This window comes from Rhinoraja longicauda, chromosome 3, assembly GCF_053455715.1.
Source record: "Rhinoraja longicauda isolate Sanriku21f chromosome 3, sRhiLon1.1, whole genome shotgun sequence".
NCBI classification, from domain to species: domain Eukaryota; kingdom Metazoa; phylum Chordata; class Chondrichthyes; order Rajiformes; family Arhynchobatidae; genus Rhinoraja; species Rhinoraja longicauda.
Genome location: NC_135955.1, coordinates 35687337 through 35706952, shown reverse-complemented (window position 1 = coordinate 35706952; position 19616 = coordinate 35687337). Strand labels below are relative to the sequence as shown.

General features: G+C 40.8%; 1 protein-coding gene across 3 annotated transcripts in view; it reads left to right on the top strand.

Annotated features, from left to right (window-relative positions):
* Window positions 1-19616, top strand: part of LOC144591911 (lysine-specific demethylase 4C-like) — a 265572-nt gene that overhangs the window by 232499 nt on the left and 13457 nt on the right. For all 3 annotated transcript variants that reach the window (XM_078395927.1, XM_078395926.1, XM_078395928.1), the window contains exon 20: window positions 17069-17188. In XM_078395927.1, the coding sequence (XP_078252053.1) occupies window positions 17069-17188 (120 nt within the window). The remainder of the gene's footprint in view (window positions 1-17068; window positions 17189-19616) is intronic.

The following is a 19616-nucleotide window of genomic DNA, read 5'->3' as shown; positions in this document are numbered from 1 at the left end:
CAACTATTTTCAACAAAATAATCAGCGTATATCAGGATAGAGCAGAGGTACCAGGGGTAATTGGTTTCCCTGTTTCCCTTACTACTGATATAATTTGCCCAAAAACATTTAAAATAAAATCGTAATCTGCTGAGTTAGTGACTTGGTACTGCACACTTAATTGCCAAAATATATTAAAAAGTGTAATGATTTTGTTCTGCCTTTAAAATAAAAAGCCCAGAAGAGCATTTACTGTTATAGATCTGTCTGTATACATAAATTAGACGGAAGGTTATCAGTAATTATAATTACCCTTTGTTGGACGTACTAAAGTAGTCACAGAAGTGGTCTATTCATTCAATACGCATTATCTGTAGAATTGGCACATTGATTGAAATTAGCATTTTTTTTCTTCAAGGAGCATGGAAATGCTGGTAGATTGCTTCCATTAGAGGCATCTCCCTTTTCTTATCAAGTAAAACTTTTGTGATAAAATATTTTGAAATATTCTTCAAACTTGTTTATGTGCAACTAGTTAATTATATTTATTCCAATTCCACACAAGCCAACCACTTCAGATTGTTCGTGTTCGCAAAATTAGTTTCCACTAGTAAGTAGTCCCGTAGAGAATTCAGTGAGACAACGTTGGTGTTGGATGGAGGTGCTCAAGCTGTGAAGAATTTGTATTATCGAGTTACTGCTGTGTAACCGGAGATCTTCAATGAATGGAATAAAAAAGCAGAATTATGAATATAGTTCCCTGAAGATATTTAATATATTATTTTTCATGGTCTCTATATGGAGAGACAGCTTTTTTCTTTTAGGATTTCTTCCTTATAAACTCAATCAATCATTTGCTTTACGCTACCCACTGAGCTGATATGAAGATGCAATCTGTACAATTCTTGGTGTTTGTTACTTGAGATTTTAGGATGATTTGGTCTTAAAGGCAGGAATAGAAATGTGAATGATAATAAAATGGTAGAAGGGAAGTGGCATAATTTTCTCTTTTTACAGTTATGTTTTGGTTCTTGGTGAAGTATTTCTTTTTTACAATTATTTTGTCTCTGCAAAGTTTTCACCTTATACAAATAGATGGTCTGATGCTGTTTGTAAATGTTCAGTGCCCAGCACAGGTTTCAATCATATGTAACACGTTTCTGGTCTATAAATGTGCAACAAACAATTTAACAATCTTCATGAACAAAGCATTTGGCTAACCAGAATATCAGAAACGATTTGTTCTTATTTGGGTCATATCAGTACTCAATCAAGAAGACTGGATTGGCGGGAACTTTTCAAAGCTTTATTTTGGGAATTAATACAGCTTGTAATTAATCTATGTATTAGCTCTCAATAACCGTAACAATGTAATACTAAAATTGCTTTTTTTCATCCCACATTAACTTTTGGGAGCTAAGTAAAAAATATTTCATTAGGCATGTCGTCAAGGAAAGTTAGGTTTGTAGTGAATAAAGATAAATTTAATTGATAATCTATAATTCATTTGCTACCTCCATTCATCTCCTCTGTGCCAGTAAAAATATGACCAGACTATTAATGGAATCATTGTAGTGAAATACTTTCCAGATAAATGTGTTATTTTGTGTTTTGGAATGTTTCTTTCTGTGTTTTTGGTAACATTTCCCATCTGTTGATAGCAAAATTAATCAATAAGCTGTGGAAAAAAAAAAGTATTTCATATAACTTTGGTTGACTAATTGATTAAAAAAATTCTAGCAATTCATGTTGAAATCCATACTTGAAATGTAAGTTGGGTAGTGAGGCGAATCAAAGAGTAATTTTGTGATAAGAGATACACAGATACCATATGTTAAAAGATGTAACAGGATGGGGTGAGGGGACAGTCTTCATTTAAGGAAGGGAAGATGGGTGCTGTTCCTCCAATTTGTATTTAACAATTCTCTCCTCCACCTAGCAGAGCTGGTCCTTAGCCTCAACAACTTCTCCTTCGACTCCTCCCACTTCCTCCAAATCCAAGGTGTGGCTATGGGCACTCGCAAGGCCCCAGCTGTGCCTGCCTCTTTGTAGGGTACGTCAAACCATCAACTTCATCAACTTCATGACTAATTTCCATCTTGCACTCAAATTCACATGGACCATCTCCGACATCTCTCTACCGTTTCTGGATCTCACCGTCTCCATCACAGGAAACAGACTATTGACCAACATCTAATACAATCCTACTGACTCCCATAGCTATCTAGGCTACACTTCTTCCCACCCTGCATTCTGTAAAGACTCTATCCCCTGCTCACAAATCCTCCGTCTACGCCACATCTGCGCCCAGGATGAGGTTTTCCATACTAGTTCATCGGAGATATCCTCATTCTTTAGGAAACGGGGGTTCCCCTCTTCCATTATAGATGAGGCTCTCACAAGGGTCTCCTCGATATCCCGCAGCTCTGTTCTTGCTCCCCATTCCCCCATTCGCAACAAGGATAGAGTCCCCCTTGTCCTCACCTTCCACCTCATCAGCCGTCGCATACAGCATATAATCCTCCAACACTTTTGCCACCTTCAACGGGGCCACACCTCCCCATCTCCACCCCTTTCTGCTTTCCGCAGAGACTGTTCCCTCCGCAACTCGCTGGTCAACTCGTCCTTTCCCACCCAAACCTCACCCCCTCCCCAGGTACTTTCCCCTGCAACCGCAGGAGATGTAACACCTGTTTCTTTACCTCCCCCCTCGGCTCAGTCCAAGGACCCCGACAGTCTTTTCAGATGAGGCAGAGGTTCACTTGCACCTCCTCCAACCTCATCTGCTCTATCCGATGTTCCAGGTGTCAACTTCTGCACATTGGCAAGACCAAGCGCAGGCTCGGCGATTGTTTTGTTGAACACCTCCACTCAGTCCGCCTTAACCTAACTGATCTCCAAGTTGCTCAGCACTTTAACTTCCCCTCCCATTCCCAATCTGACCTTTCTGTCCTTGGCCTCCTCCATTGTCAGAGTGAGGCCCAGCGCAAATTGGGGGAACAACACCTCATATTTCACTTGGGTAGCTTACACCCCAGTGGTATGAACATTGGCTTCAAATAGCCCTTGCTTTCCCCCTCTCAATCCCCTCCCCTTTCCCAGTTCTCCCACCAGCCTTACTGTCTCTGACTGCATTTTATCTTTGTCCTGCCCACTCCCCTGACATCAGTCTGAAGAAGGGTCTCGACCCGAAATGTCACCCATTCCTTTCCCGCTGAGTTACTCCAGCATTTTGTGTCTAAGATTTAAACCTGCAACTGCAGTTCTTTCCTACTCAAGTTAATGTTCTAGTGCAAGATTGTCTCGCTTGTTAAATTTTAATTAACCATTTTAATGCATAATCGGGATGGACTGGACTAAGATAGTCACCTGTGATGGTTTACATTTATGTTGAGGCTTTTGCTTCAATAGGCTACATTGCGGTACGGTTTCTTAGACTTGCAACATATAACTTGTGAGACACCTGAAATAAACTTTTCTGGAAATACAGGCCAGACAGCCTTTTTTTAAAAATCATGTTCAATTTCAGGTATTGGATTTTCCAAAGCGAATCATGTCTTTAAATTTGCCTTTCAATCAGAATGGTTTTGCTTTTGGCCTGTTTTGCTCTTTACTTATACTTGTTGGTCTTTTCCTTTTTATCTGATGACTTTAATATCTTATTTTGTTACAATAAGCTTTTCATTTAAAAGTGAATGCTGTAAATCATTTTCAAAATAGTTTGAGATTCTTCAATAGGAAAAACATTTGATATTTAAAGTAAAGATTCAAAATAATCACCTGAAAATGAACAAGTGCTTGTGGTTTTCATGGAGTTGCATAGAATGTTGCACTTTGGGAGGTTGAATGTAAGTTTAGAGTAAACAGTTAATAGCAAGACTCTTAACAGCATTGGTGTGCAGAGGGATCGGAGTCCAAGTACATGGCACACTGAAGGTGGCTGCGCTAGTAGGTAGGGTGGTAAAGAAGATGTATCATCTGCTTGCCTTAATTGCTAGGCACATAGAATACAAGAGTCAGGAAGTCACGATGCAGCTCTATAAGATGTTGGTTAGGACGCATTTGGATTATTGCATGCAGTTCTGGTCACAGCATTACAGGAACGATGTGGAGGCTTTGGAGAGGGTACAGAGGAGGTTTACCAGAATGCTGCCTGGATTGGAAGATTTCAGCTACAATGGGAGGTTGGATTGTTTTCTCTGGAACACATGAGGTTGAGAGGAGACGACATAAGTAGTATACAAAATTATGAGAGGCTTAGAGAGGGTAGACAGTCAGGACCATTTTCTCCAGGGTGGAATGTCCAACGCTAGAGGGCAGGTGAGAGGGGGAAAGTTTAGTGGCGATGTGCAGGACAAGTTCTTTACACAGAGAGTGGTGGGGGCCTGGAACGCATTGCCATGGGTGGTGGTAGAGTCAGATACACTAATGGCGTTTAAGAGGTTTTTAGATAGGCGCATGGAAGTGCAGGGAATGGAGTGATTAGGATCACGTACAGGTAGATGAGATCAGTTTAACTTGGTATCCTGTTTGCAACAAACATTGTGGGCCGAAGGGCCCATTCCATGCTGTACTGTTCTCTGTTCTATGTAATCCACATGGCAGACACAATCCACTTGACCCAACAGATCTTTACTGCCACTTACATTCCATAAAAGGCTCCACCATCCTCTCTGCATTCAAATCTGTCAGCATATGCTTTATTCTTTTCTACCTCAAGAACTATGGTGGTTTCTCCATAATACACGTAAATCATTCCCTATAGTAGTTGATATCACATTTTTATCACACGGAAAATAGGTTTTCCTTGACTTTACTATTGAAGTTATTGGTATCCACATTATATCATTGTTTTTGTATCCCACAGAGGTGAAAACAATTTCTGCATGTTTTTTGTTACATTTTTCATAATGATAAAAATCACTATCATGTTACCATTTCGTTTTCCCTTATCTAAAGATAAAAAGTTCCAACCTTTCTTGATTGGTACGTCAGGATAGTTCTGATAACATCCTTGTGAATATTTGGTGCATTCCTTATCTTTTCTGTTATAGGGTGAACAGAGCTATGTTCAATACAGCCAAATGTGAACTAACAAAGCATAAAAACTTATACAATATTAACTTGACAGATTTTCTATTCTCCTCCTTGCAACGTAAACTGGGAGTTAGATTTGTTTTTTATTTAACCTTAACCCACTTTGCCAGTTTTATCATTTTGTGCAACTCTACCTTGAGATCCCCTTCCTCATTTATCCCATTCAGACATGGTACCCAGGCAGTGCCGCCTGCCTCCACCCTTACTTATTCTTCTGATTAAACTGCAGCATCACATCAAGCCTGCACGTTAGTTTAGGTTTCCCTTTTGGCATTAGCTTTGGAAGACAATACAATAAACAAACTTGCAAGAAGCAGTTGTGAATGTTATCTTCACAAAGCAGTAGCTGGGAGTCATGATATTGCTTGAGAACCCTATTTATTTTAACATTTTATTTGTGACTTCAAACAAATACATTTGACAACTCCAAAAAAAAATTTACACCAATTTAAATTTTTTTGAAAATAAAAACTTTCAGCTATGACAGTGATCTATATTGGTTGTTTAACTAGCATTTGCTGAAGCATTCAAAGCTTGCATTGCCATTTCAGTTATAAATATAATCTTGGGATAACAATGGAGTTAAATCATTGGTAATCATTTTCCAATGTTCTATAGATTCAGGATCAGTTCTGTGGATTGGAGGGTAGCTAATCGTATCCCACTTTTTAAGAAAGGAGGGAGAGAGAAAACGAGAAATTGTAGACCAGTTAGTCTGACATCCATGGTGGGGAAGATGCTGGAGTCAATTATAAAAGACGAAATTGCGGAGCATTTGGATAGCAGTAACAGGATCGTTCCGAGTCAGCATGGATTTTCGAAGGGGAAATCATGCTTGACTAATCTTCTGGAATTTTTTGAGGATGTAATTAGGAAAATTGACTGGGGAAAGCCGGTGGATGTGGTGTACCTCGACTTTCAAAAAGCCTTTGACAAGGTCTCACATAGGAGATTAGTGGGCAAAATTAGAGCACATGGTATTGGGGGTAGGGTACTGACATGGATAGAAAATTGGTTGACAGACAGAAAGCAAAGAGTGGGAATAAATGGGTCCCTTTCAGAATGGCAGGCAGTGACTAGTGGGGTACCGCAAGGCTCGGTGCTGGGATCACAGCTATTTACAATATACATTAATGACGGATGAAGGGATTAAAAGTACCATTAGCAAATTTGCAGTTGATACAAAGCTGGGTGGTAGTGTGAGCTGTGAGGAAGATGCTATGAGGTTGCAGGGTGACTTGGACAGGTTGTGTGAGTGGGCGGATGCATGGCAGATGCAGTTTAATGTGGATAAGTGTGAGGTTATCCACTTTGGTGGTAAGAATAAGAAGGCAGATTATTATCTGAATGGTGTCAAGTTAGGAAAAGGGGACGTACAACGAGATCTGGGTTTCCTAGTGCATCAGTCAATGAAAGGAAGCATGCAAGTACAGCAGGCAGTGAAGAAAGCCAATGGAATGTTGGCCTTCAAAACAAGAGGAGTTGAGTATAGGAGCAAAGAGGTCCTTCTGCAGTTGTATAGGGCCCTAGTGAGACTGCACCTGGAGTATTGTGTGCAGTTTTGGTCTCCAAATTTGTGGAAGGATATTCTTGCTATTGAGGGTGTGCAGCGTAGGTTTACTAGGTTAATTCCCGGAATGGCGGGACTGTCATATGTTGAAAGACTGGAGCGACTAGGCTTGTATACACTGGAATTTAGAAGGATGAGAGGGGATCTTATCAAAACATGTAAGATTATTAAGGGGTTGGACACGTTAGAGGCAGGAAACATGTTCCCAATGTTGGGGGAGTCCAGAACCAGGGGCCACAGTTTAAGAATAAGGGGTAGGCCATTTAGAACGGAGATGAGGAAAAACTTTTTCAGTCAGAGAGTTGTAAATCTGTGGAATTCTCTGCCTCAGAAGGCAGTGGAGGTCAAATCTCTGAATGCATTCAAGAGAGAGCTAGATAGAGCTCTTAAGGATAGCGGAGTCAGGGGGGTATGGGGAGAAGGCAGGGACGGGGTACTGATTGAGAATGATCAGCCATGATCACATTGAATGGTGGTGCTGGCTCAAAGGGCCAAATGGCCTACTCCTGCACCTATTGTCTATAAATCCTTATGTAGAAGAAAAATCAACTTGTGTACAATTTCAGAAGAACTTGCATTTACGTTTTCTGTTGTTAGCTGTTCGTTGTTTTACCTGACTGGATTATGGAAAAGGAGCATTGAACCGTCTCTGTGATTTATTCTGCGACTTGTTGTTGATTCCTTTGGTTGTTGGAAGCCCTTTCACAAAATGGAGATTATGTAATTCCAGTGCATAGATTGTCCCCAGTTTACATATGTCCAAGTTATTTACAGTACATGCATACAAACAAGAATTTGAGATTCAAACGGGATGGATTTGCCAGCTGCAGATGACTGTGTAAGACTGAACTGCAGATGCTGGTTTAAACCAGAGATGGAAAAGAAAGGTCTCGACCGGAAACATCACCCATTCCTTCTCTCCAGTGATGCTGCCTGTCCCGCTGAGTTACTCCACCTATTTGTGTCTAGCTGCAGATGACTGTTCTTGACACTAGCTGGCATTTGGCCATACTGAATCCACAACGTATATAATCCCAGTTAACAGATTTTTGTCCATTTTATGAATCCAATCTCGAGACGCATCGTTCAGACCAGCAGCAATGTCCTTTATAAAACACAAATAGGCAAACAGCATGCAATATAATCTTTGAAATTAATATAATTATTAACCTGAGATAAACAGCCTAAATTTATGAATTTTAGATTTATTGCAAAGAATGGGAAAATAATATTTAAAATGCTTCTCCAGACTATTCCTATGCGGCAACGTTTGTTGTGAGGGACTTGGTTCGCAGCCGCATTTCTAACTTGCGAACTGTTCAAATTACGAACAGTTCTCAGGACTGGAACCCTGCCGTACCCCTGGCAGGGTCTGTATAGTGAAGTACCATCTTCTGCTGGTGGTTGCTTCTGAGGTCAAAGGAAGCTGGAATAGGAATTACCTTAAGTTTAAAAATCCATAAAAAAATTATTCATTTTGTTTTATTATTATCGGGTGTATGAAGATAAAGTGAAAAACTTTGTTTTGCATCCTATCTAGGCAGATCATACATTGAGGCGTAGAGTTGGAGAGCAGGACGAATCACAGAGGGGGAGCAGTGAGAGAAGGGTCTGAAGAAGGGTTCTTGGTTCTTGGTCCTCCCAAATATTCCAAATGGAATTTAAACTGGAGGTTTACTGGACGTTTCGACCCAAAACGTCACCCGTTCCTTCTCTCCTGAGATGCTGCCTGACCCGCTGAGTTACTCCAGCATTTTGTGTCTACCTTAGGCAGATCATACCATACATTTTAGTAATGAAGCTGCTGTTCATTTTCAAATTGGTGTAGGAAGTCTCCTTGTTGCATGCGTGTATACTGTATGTTGGTTATTAAATGGGAAGAGTATAAGGACATGGTAGTTGTATGTCAAACGTCATTTGATAGAACTTCCATATCCAACAAGAGCCATTAACTATTTCCACCTTTCTAACTTTCTAACTTGTTCTTGCTTCAGCTCATCTATTATTGGAGCTCACAGCAGTACCTGACTTTTCTTCTTGTCTTGACTATACCAGTGAGTTCCATTAATGTTTGATCCCTCTGCAAACTTGCAATTATAGAAAGTCACATTGTCCGTACTAAAGTGCATATTAATTTTTATTTTCCCATCACCTTTCCTTTGTCACTTGCATATACATTGCTATGATTTAGAGAAAAGATTGCACATTTTTTCAAAGCTGCACCAGCGACCCGACAAAATATCTACATTTCTCCAGTTATGATCTCTTGCTAACACCCCAAGTTAATCACCACCATTAGCTGCCAGACTCTCAGTTACCAGCACAGACAGCTGCAGAATTATTCCCTTAAGACTTCTTCCTCTGCCTTTAAACAGCTCCTTAAAGCCGACCTCTTTGTCCAGGTTTTTGTTTCTACGAAACGATACAATAGAACTTTATCCCAGGAGGGAAATTGATCTGCCATCAGTCATAAAACACAAAGTACATGAAACATGAAATTATAGTGACAAGTGGAAAGGATTGTGGATGTGCAAAGATTGGTGGGGGGGAGGGTCAGTCTACCCCACCACAGGAGGGGGAGGAGTTGTACAGTATGATAGCCACAGGGAAGTAGAATATTCCTGTGGTGTTCTGTCCTGCATCTTGGTGGAACCAGTCTTGCTGAAGGTACTCCTCAGGATGACCAGCGTGTCATGGAGGGGGTGAGCTGTATTGTCCAGGATGCTCTGTAGTTTGAGGAACATCCTCCCCTCCAAGACCACCTCCCATGAATCCAACTCTGCCCCCAGGACGGAGCCAGCCTTTCTGATGAGTTTGTTAATCCTATTGGCGTCAGCGGCCTTCGTTCTGCTGCCCCAGCACACAGCAGCGAAGAAGATGGCACTGGCTACCACCAATTGATAGAACATCTGCAGCAGCTTACTACAGAAGTTGAAGGAGCGGAGCTTTCTCAAAAAGTACAGCCGACTCTGTCCCTTCTTGTACAGGGCCTCAGCGTTCCTGGACCAGGCCAATTTACTGTACAGGTACATTCCAAGGTATTTGTACTCCCTGGTAAATTCCACATCCACACCATTGATGGAGACTGAGGACAGTGGTGTTCCTCTCCTCCTAAAGTCCACCATTAATTCCTTAGTCTTGTCAGTGTTGAGTTGCAGGTGATTCAGCCCACACCACTCCACAAAGTTGTTGACTACACCTCTGTATTCAGCTTCCCTCCCCTTTCTGATGCAGCCCACAATAGCAGAGTCATCTGATAACTTCTGCAGGTGGCACGAGTCCGAGTTATATCTGAGGTCCAAGGTGTAGATGGTGAACAGGAAGGGAGAGAGGACCGTCCCCTGTGGGGCCCCTTTGTTGCTCACTGTGGCCTGAAATATCGTGGTCAGCCAGTCAGGTAGTTGGTGATCCAGGACACCAGTGGAGCATCCACCCGCATCTTCGTCAGTTTGCTCCCGAGCAGTGCAGGCATATGATGTTAAAAGCACTGGAGAAGTAAAAAAACATGACTCTCACAATGCTTCCCAGCTTATCCAGGTGAGCTTGGAACGATGGAGAAGGTGGATGATGTCATCCTCAACCCCATCATTGTTTGGTAAGCGAACTGCAGGGGGTCCAGGTAGGGTTTAATCAGGGGTTACAGTTGAGTGAGCACCGGCCTCTCCAGGAACTTCATGATGTGTGAGAACTGTAGGAAAATAACTGCTGATGTTGGTACAAATCGAAGGTATCACAAAATGCTGGAGTAACTCAGCGGGTTAGGCAGCATCTCTGGAGAGAAGGGATGGGTGATGTTTCGGGTCGAGACCCTTCTTCAGGGGGGCGGGACAAAGAAAAGATATAGGTGGAGACATGAAGACAGTGGGAAAACTGGAAAGGGGAGGGGAAGAGAGGGACAGAGGAACTATCTAAACTTAGAGAAGTCAAGGTTCATACCGCTGGGTTGTAAGCTGCCCAAGCGAAATATGAGGCTGTAAGCTGTCATGATGTGTAAAGTCAGCACCACTGGTCTGTGGTCATTGGAGGAGCTGGGGCGCATCCTCTTTGGTACAGGAACCAGGCAGGATGTCTTCCACATAACAAGAACCCTCTCCAGGCTCAGGTTGAAGATATGCTGGAGTACTCCACACAACTGGCTGGCACGAGTACCCTAGGGCTGACACCATCGGGACCTGTGGCTTTGCCTGGGCGGCGTCTGCTCAGCTCTTTCCTCACCTGCTCAGCCTTGATGGTCAGGTGCGACAAAGAAAGGGCAGAGGATGTGGACCAGGGGATTGAGGGGGAGAGTCTGTCGGGAGCAAGGTCTGATATCTGCTCTGATATCACGTTATGTAGCTCAGCATGATATTTTGTTTGATGACTATCCAAAATAAAGTACTTCAGAGGGTTTGATGCATTAAAGGTGCTGTTGTCAGCCTGAATGTGATTCCATTCCCACAGGCACTGAGGGGTGAACATTAAATATCGTCTTCACAATTTCACTTATTTTCTAACGACTAATCTAAAAAAATGGCTTATTGATGTTAATATTTGCGCAAAGCTGATGGCATCAATGTTTTGTGAAATCTGAATTTGTGGAAGAGTCTGTTTAATGATGTAAGTTAATTTGCGTAAGCAAATTGACTTCACTTAGAGCACTTTGGCCATATGTTCAATCCAATATAATGAATGTACCATCAAATCTAAAAGTAGATTAGTTGCTGAATTGTTCAATAAAATACGCAAGCATTTTTGCCAGCTGTAATTGAACTTCCCTGGATCATACTTTTGCACATTCCTCTATTAGCAAACCTTCAAAAACAATCTGAATTAGAATGAAGATATTTTAAGGTTATGAAAATAATATCTTTTGCAGACCGTAACTATTTGCCAATCAGTCTGGTAGGTGAAAAGCTTTCTCTGTGCTGAATGAAGCAAATGGGGAGATAAGTATCAAGAGGAGTAAAAAAGAGGGACAAAATGTTGGTTTCGCTAATCTGAGAAAACTGTGTGGCTAAAATTCTTAATATCCAATTGAAATGAGCCAAAATTAGCTTACTTACCGAAGATGTAATTTTTATAACAAAGATTATTTCTCTGATTTCCTATCTGTTGGTCATTATTTTCTTTAACTACCAATATTATCAGTATTAGTTGGAGGCAGAATGAAGCAATAATATAGTATTGGTGTAAATGGATAATTTGCCATACTGTTAAAATGCAAAATGGTTACCGTATGCACTGGCTTTTAACATCCTGAGAATTTGTTTCTGGTATTAGCGAGGGTAAATCTGTGCTTAATAACTAACAATGTAGAAAATTACTAAAGTAAGAATAGCAACACAATCACAGAACATGGGATTATGTCATTGCCTTTTACATGAAAAATGCTTTTGCTGTATGTGTGGAAAAGTGTTTTGATGGTAACACAGATTTGATCAGTTAATTCTATCAAGTCTACATAGCAAGTACTATAGCAACATTTAAAAGGCGTTTGGACAGGTACAAATGCCTTTTAAATGGTTAAACCTATGAATGGTTTTGAAGAATATAGGCCAAACCCAGGAAGGTGGCATTAGTGTAGATGGGGCACTTTGTCAGCATGGGCAAGTTGGGCCGAAAGGCCTGTTTTCATGCTGTATGACTATGACTCTTAAGTCTTCAAACGTACGATTTCACAGTTGTTTTGCAAATATTTACAATTATTTCCTTTTGTGTGAAACATATGAAGGTGCCAAATTTTCAAAGTATGCCCAGGAAATTATTTTGAGCCAGTGCGTTGTTAGAACTATTGGACCTAACCCTAGGGAATGTAGCCAACCAAGTGATTAAAGTGCCCATGTGAATGCATTTTAGCGACAGCGACCAGGTTTCAGGGTGGTCATGGAAAGGGATAAGGATGGCCTGGAAATTAAATGTTGAATTGGGCAAAGGCTGATTTCAATATCATGGGACAAGACACAGCAAAAGTAGATTAGGAGCAGCATGTGTAGGTAGGTCCACATACAACAACTGGGAGTGCTGAGGAACAGAGGGATCTTGGAGTGCAAATCCCAGGATCCCTGTAGATTGCATCAACTGGTGACGAAAACATATGGGAAACTTGCCTGCATTAGTGATGATATAGAATGTAAGAGCAGGGAGATTAGGGTGCAACCGTATAAAACATTTGTTCGCCCACAACTGGAGAAGAGTGTACAATTCTGGTCACCACACTATAACAAGGAAACAATTGTACTGGCGAGATTGTTCAGAAAATGCATCAGGATGCATCCTGCAATGGAGCTTCTGAATTATGGTGTGGAATTGGATAGACTATATTTGGAGCAGACAAGAATGAGAGACTATTGAGCTGTACAAAATTATGAGTGGCAGAGACAGCGAAGATAGTAGGAAGATTTTCCCAACAGCAGAGGGAGCTAAGGGGGCATAGGTTTAGGGCAAGGAGTAAATTGGTTTAGAGAGCATTTGAGGAATGAGTTTTTCACTAAGAAAATGGTGAGAATCTGTAGCACACTGCTTGAGTGGGTGCTGAAAGCAGGTTGTCTCATTTAATTCATATCTAGATTTGCATTTAAATCACTGAGGAAGAGAAGGCTGTGAACCAACAGCTGTTAAATTGGGTCTATATAGATGGTTGACTTTGACATGGGTGAGCCAAAGGATTTGTTTCTGTGCTATATGAATGACTTCAGGACTCTTTAACATTGAATCTATTTTTCAGACACCTCCAAATTCTGACTCAATCGCCATTACTCTGAGTGGTTAATGAAACAGCTGACCCTCAGTTGCTAATCCTGTAAACACAGGTATCAGATGCCTATGGTAGACATCACATCGTTTGCTACTACTGTGCAGTAACTCATTAAAAATGAACAGCCAAGGGCAAGTGTGCAACCTGTAAATTCTGCTTCTATGAAAACAAAATCTTCAATAGTATTGATAAATGTCTGCTGTTAAATGTTGATTTATTTATAAAATCTGTTTGTTGCTTTATGGGGATGCATTAGAAGGTAATGGTAGATTTTTTTTCCCTTTGTTCATTCGCTTAACAGTGAACCATATTTGGGTTTCTCATTGCTCTCAACTCCACTCCATCCCCTCACCTTTTCTATCCCCACCCCATTTCCAAAAGGCCCATAAAAGCCTTTCTTGACAGCAGCTCGAACATAGAGCTGGTGTGCCAAGACTTTCCCATCGGCCGTCTGGAAGGAAGCATAGACAGCATAGTACATTTTTCTTCCACTCTGTATCCTCTATGTTAAGTATTGGCAGCAGTTTGAAGATTTTACTCTGACAAATAGTTTAGTTTGAGTTATTTTTGTTAAACAATTCCCTCGTTTAGGCAAAGGATATGCTAAGTGGTGCAAGCATCCCAGGGGTGCCTGAATCATAATGGAAAGCGAGGCAAATGCTCCTTGATTGCGAGCTTCCTCCTGGCACTGCACCAGCAAAGGATTAACAGAGATTCTTATTCCCTGAAATAATTGCTGCAAGAACATGATACACACTTTGCAAATATATTTATCATGTGATGTTGAAACCTGCGCTGTCCATATGACTGAACTCGGTAAGGTACATTAAGGCTCGATAAGGCTCCCCGCTATCTCAATCCATAATTTGCTTGGTGTTATGAGTGGCTCCTTTAAAGGAGCTGGGCCTGCCCCATGATTTTTGAGAATTTCTGGCATGCATTTAGGCAGAGCAGGTAGCGTGCTGACTATACTCTTAATTATTATTCCTTTTTTCTTGTCATCTTTATCCTCTCCCTGGGGGCTTGAGCAAGCTAGACTGGGAAGCCTAGATCTGCATTTCAAATTAAATCTAGATGTGAGATATGACAGAGATTGTTGATGTTCAGATGTCTTTGTGCCGAAATCATGGGATGTTAATATATGAGTTCAACAAACAATTAGGAAAGCAGACAGGAGGCTGGTCTTTATTTCAAGGGCATTTGAGTACAAGAATAGACACGCCTTTCTCCAAAATATTATACCCTGTGAAATGGCATCTGGAATATTGTGTACGTGTCTGGTCTCCCTACCTACAGCAATATAGGTTTATGTTAGAGAGAGGTCAGTAAAGATTGACCGGATTGCATTCAGCATGGCGGGTTGATCGTATGAGGGGAGTATAAGCAGACTGGTTGTGACTCTCTTGAGTTTAGAAGTTTGAGTGGTGATCACATTTAAATCTACAAGATTATTATGGGCTTTGACAGGATACAAGCAGATGTTTCCCCTATTTGGGGAGCCAGTCTAGATCCGGCCACAGTGACAAAATAAGGGGTTATTTGTTCAGGAGATGGTTGAGAAGAAATGTCTTCATTGAGTGGGAAATCTTCTTGTGTAGACAGCTGTGAAAGCTCAGTCACTGAGTATATTTAAGATAGAGGATTTTTTAGTCATGAAGGGAATCAAAGGGCTAGTGCAGGAAGATGGTGCTGATCTTATTGAGCTGTCATGGTGGGCCGAATGGCCAGATCTAGTTAATTCCTATGGTCAGAACCCCCCCCCCCCACTTTATTATCTGCTACAATCGTAAGTTGTCTTCAACAGTCAGCTGTTGCACCTGTGACAAGCATTTTGCCTCTTACCTGAAGAACATTCAGAATAAACTGTTTACAAAGCATATACAACACAGAAACACTGCCCACCGAGTGTACATTGTTCCTCGCACTGTACTAAGTTGTTGGAGATATATATATATATGTTTGTTATTATCGTCTCATGTGCGATATTCCTGCATCCATTTAATGAAGCATCATGTGTACCAGCTAATGTATTATAAAAATGATGTGTTTTATGTCAGACAATCTGCTCTTTACTCTCTGAATCTGAGTTCTGAGTTATTTGCATCTCGCTGTAAGTAAGGACCGTTTCTGGGGACGGGGAAAAATCAATAACCCATGATAGACACAAGAAACTGGAGTAACTCCGCAGGTCAAACATCATCTCTAGAGAAAAGGATTGGGTGATGTTTCGGGTCGAGACACTTCTTCAGACTGAGAGTTAGGGGAAAGTCAATAACCAATCATGTTCTACAACGAAGGACCTCTAGATGTTTGGAGAACTATTCTTCATTGTTTGTAATCGTCGTGAGGGCTGTTTCAGAATAAATTCCAGTTCTTAAGAATCAAAGCTTCATTGAGGGCCGGTACATGGACTGGATTAATTTTATGGCTCATCCTCTAAACATTAGTACAGGCAAGCTCCGAGTAATGGAGGAGGTGCGTTCCTAGAAAAAAGTCTATATCCTGTTTTTTCCAAGTGCAATATTTGTGCATCTGTCAAGAAACACAAGTTGAAAAAAACATTGTGTATATTTATTTTTTTCACTTAAATTGCTTGAGTGAATTGTATTCTAGGGGTATGACAAATTTTTGGGTAGTGACTTGTGGATTCCTAAGGGCAAATTTCCATAACCCGAAAGGCCGTAATGCAGGGGTTGCCTGTAATTAGTTTTAACAGGTGTGACCACTAGCACTAGTCCACAGTTTATATTATTCTGGTTAAACATGTAGGTGTGGCTGTCTGCTCCGCAGCATTAATAGCATTTTTCATCTTGTGTCATCAAGAACGACTCGCATATGGTAAAACTCTGTGTGTACATAAAGAAGAACACGCTTGAAGCTGCAGGAAATGTTGATTACTGTGAATTTTCAAAAGAAAGAGACTGATGCAGTTATTAGCTTAAAGCAAAATACTGAATGTGTTGTAATTCCAATACAATAGCAGAAACTGTGGGATATGTTCAACAAATCATGCAATATTTATGAAGGTAACCTAATGAAAGTTCAACAAAGTATTCCCAATATAGATACAAAATGTTGGAGTAACTCAGCGGATAAGGCAGCATCTCAGAGACTCAGTCTGATGAAGGATCTCCACCCGAAACATCACCTATTCCTATCTCCAGAGAGTCTCTGAGATGCTGCTTACCCACTGAGTTACTCCAGCATTTTGTGTCTATCTTCGTTGTAAACCAGAATCTGCAATTCCTTCTTATACAAAGTACTCCCAATATTTTCTGGGATTTTTTTACAAAGATTCAATCAGACACTGTATATCTCATATCTTTACCTGAAGATTTTTATGTAATTTCAATTGTTGGATTGTATCATTTGTGTTAATGTTTTAGTTTCTCATTGAGGGCATTCTAAGGGGTTGATGGAGATCGAAGCTGGGCAGGGAAAAGCTGGTGGCATGAGAGGCTGCAACAATAGAAGGAATGTAATTTTATTGTATGAGATGTGTATGTGTATGCAGATGTTGAGCAATCAAAGTGTGCTTTTGACACATTTCAAAATCTTAGAGTGTCGAGCCCTTTTCATTTTTATCTCAAATATTTCACAAATATTTCACTCTAATGTTGTGATACAAGGTAAAGAATGGCATGTTAAGAATAATAAAAAAATGTTCTTTTTTATCTTGACTTTTGTAGAGTAAAAATTGCTTGGAACTTGGTCCTCCAGCAGAGGGAGAAGTAGTCCAGGTGAGATGGACTGATGGACTACTCTATGGTGCCAAATTTGTATCATCTAACATCGTTTACATGTACCAGGTGAGTAATATTTGGCACGGTTCCAGTCATGACAGATAGTTACATTTTTGAACGACATATGAGTGGGTTGATTGATTTTTGAGGATCCTCTTGTTACTTTGTTCTGTCCAGGCCAAAGTTAGCAAAACAATGTGCACATAATTCTTTATTGAATAATTTAATGTCTTTGTGAAACTGTTTCAATTTGCAAATACTTTTTAATATTCAGTATGAAAAGGTTTAAAGTACAATAATTGCATGCCACCAGCTAAATGATATTTTGATGTTGTGCACACATGTTCTATGCCAAGGGCCATTTTTTGAAGTATGGAGCTGTTTGAGCAGGATGGTTAAAAATAATCTTTAAAAATGCAGGAAGCATTCAACAGTCAAGAGAGTCAAGAGTGTTTTATTGCAATGTGAAAATGAATTCTTACTTGCAGCAGCACAACAGATATGTAAACATAGTACTTTAAAATACCATAATAAAAAACAAAAAAGTTATAAAAACACACAGTAACAGTGCAAAGTCAAAAACAATACACCCAAGTTGATGTAGTTAGGAGCTTAGTTGGAGGTTGCAGTGTTTAATAGCCTTTGCTTGAAGGCAAGAACCTGCTCTTGAATCTGGATGTGACAGTTTTTAGGCTCCTTATACCTGCTTCCCGATGGCAGAAGTGAAATGACCATGTGGGCAGGATTATGTGATTCATTCACCAGGTCAAGCAGCATCAGTGGAAGAGAAACATATTTAATTTTCAGATCAAAGACCCCTTATTGGAACTGAGGGAATGAGAAAACAAGTTTTAAATTGTGGGGAGTTGGGGAAGGATGGTTGAGAAGCGAGTATCTTCAATAGGGTGAGTCGAGGGTTGCTAAGCTAATTTCTCTGTTATTGAGAAGGTTGATTGATAGAATAATGAGAGCATTGCAAGAAAGACAGTAAACAAATGGACGTGTGAAAGCTGTTGCAGGTCAGAACTGAAAAACTAAAGAGAATGCTAGAAATTACCAGTAGAATAGCCAGTGTCTGCAGAGAGGGAGAAAAATAAGCTCGTATTGGAAGTGTCTAATTTCACAGCAGAACTTGTCATTTCTTGTACAAACAAAACAAAAAACCCCAACTTCTCTGAAATTCAGTTTTGTATACACTGGAATTTAGAAGGATGAGAGGAGATCTAATCGAAACGTATAAGAATATTAAGGGGTTGGACACGTTAGAGGCAGGAAACATGTTCCCAATGTTGGGGGAGTCCAGAACAAGGGGCCACAGTTTAAGAATAAGGGGTAGGCCATTTAGAACTGAGATGAGGAAAAACTTTTTCAGTCAGAGTTGTGAATCTGTGGAATTCTCTGCCTCAGAAGGCAGTGGAGGCCAATTCTCTGAATGCATTCAAGAGAGAGCAGGATTGAGCTCTTAAGGATAGCGGAGTCAGGGGGTATGGGGAGAAGGCAGGAACGGGGTACTGATTGAGAATGATCAGCCATGATCACATTGAATGGCGGTGCTGGCTCGAAGGGCCGAATGGCCTCCTCCTGCACCTATTGTCTATTGTCTATTGTCTATAATCTAGAAGGCAGCAACATGTCCACACGGAAAATGAGGTGCTGTTCCTCAGGGTTTCAATGGGGCTCCTGGAACTGATAATGGAGGCTATGGTCAGAAATATTGGAGTGGGATGAAGAATTAAAGTGACAGGAAATTTCCTGAATGGTGGAAAGGGAGGAGGTGAAAGGGCAGATGTTGCATTGGCTCTTTAACCATCCTGCTGTAACTCTGCTCCACACTTCAAAATATGGCATGGAAAGTGTGTGCACATCAAAAAGACCAACTAGCTAATTGCACACCAACAGAGATCCGGGTTTGATCCTGACTTCTGGTGCTGTCTGTAGAGTTTGCACGTTCTCCCTGTGACCACGTGGGTTTTCTCTGGGTGCTCCGGTTTCATCCCACATCCCAAAGGTCACTTAGTCTCTATATATTGCCCCGAGTGTGTGGGGAGTAGATGCGAAATGGGACAACATAGAAGTTGTGTGAACGGGTGTTTGATGGTTGGCATGGACTCAAAGGGCCTATTTTCAAGCTGTATCTCTAGATATCTACTTTGTCCCATCCTGAATTTTCATTTCAGACTGCCAGCATCTGCAGCCCTATGATTTTTCTAGACTAAGATAATACTGGATCATAATCAAAAAGGTTGTGGGGATAAAGGGGAAAATAACAGGGGAAAGATTGGTACTTACCAGGATGTAGGAGACTACTGATTGACTCATCTCACCATACCAGCTTCCAGAAAACCAATCCCAAGAGTCCCACTCCTTATTTCCATGTACCGCTGCAATATTTTCTTCCCTTTTATTTATCACTATACAAAGGATAAATCCATAATATCTAATATTTTGGATGTTTGAGTAATTCACGTGGTCATAGGGCATGTAAACTCCACTC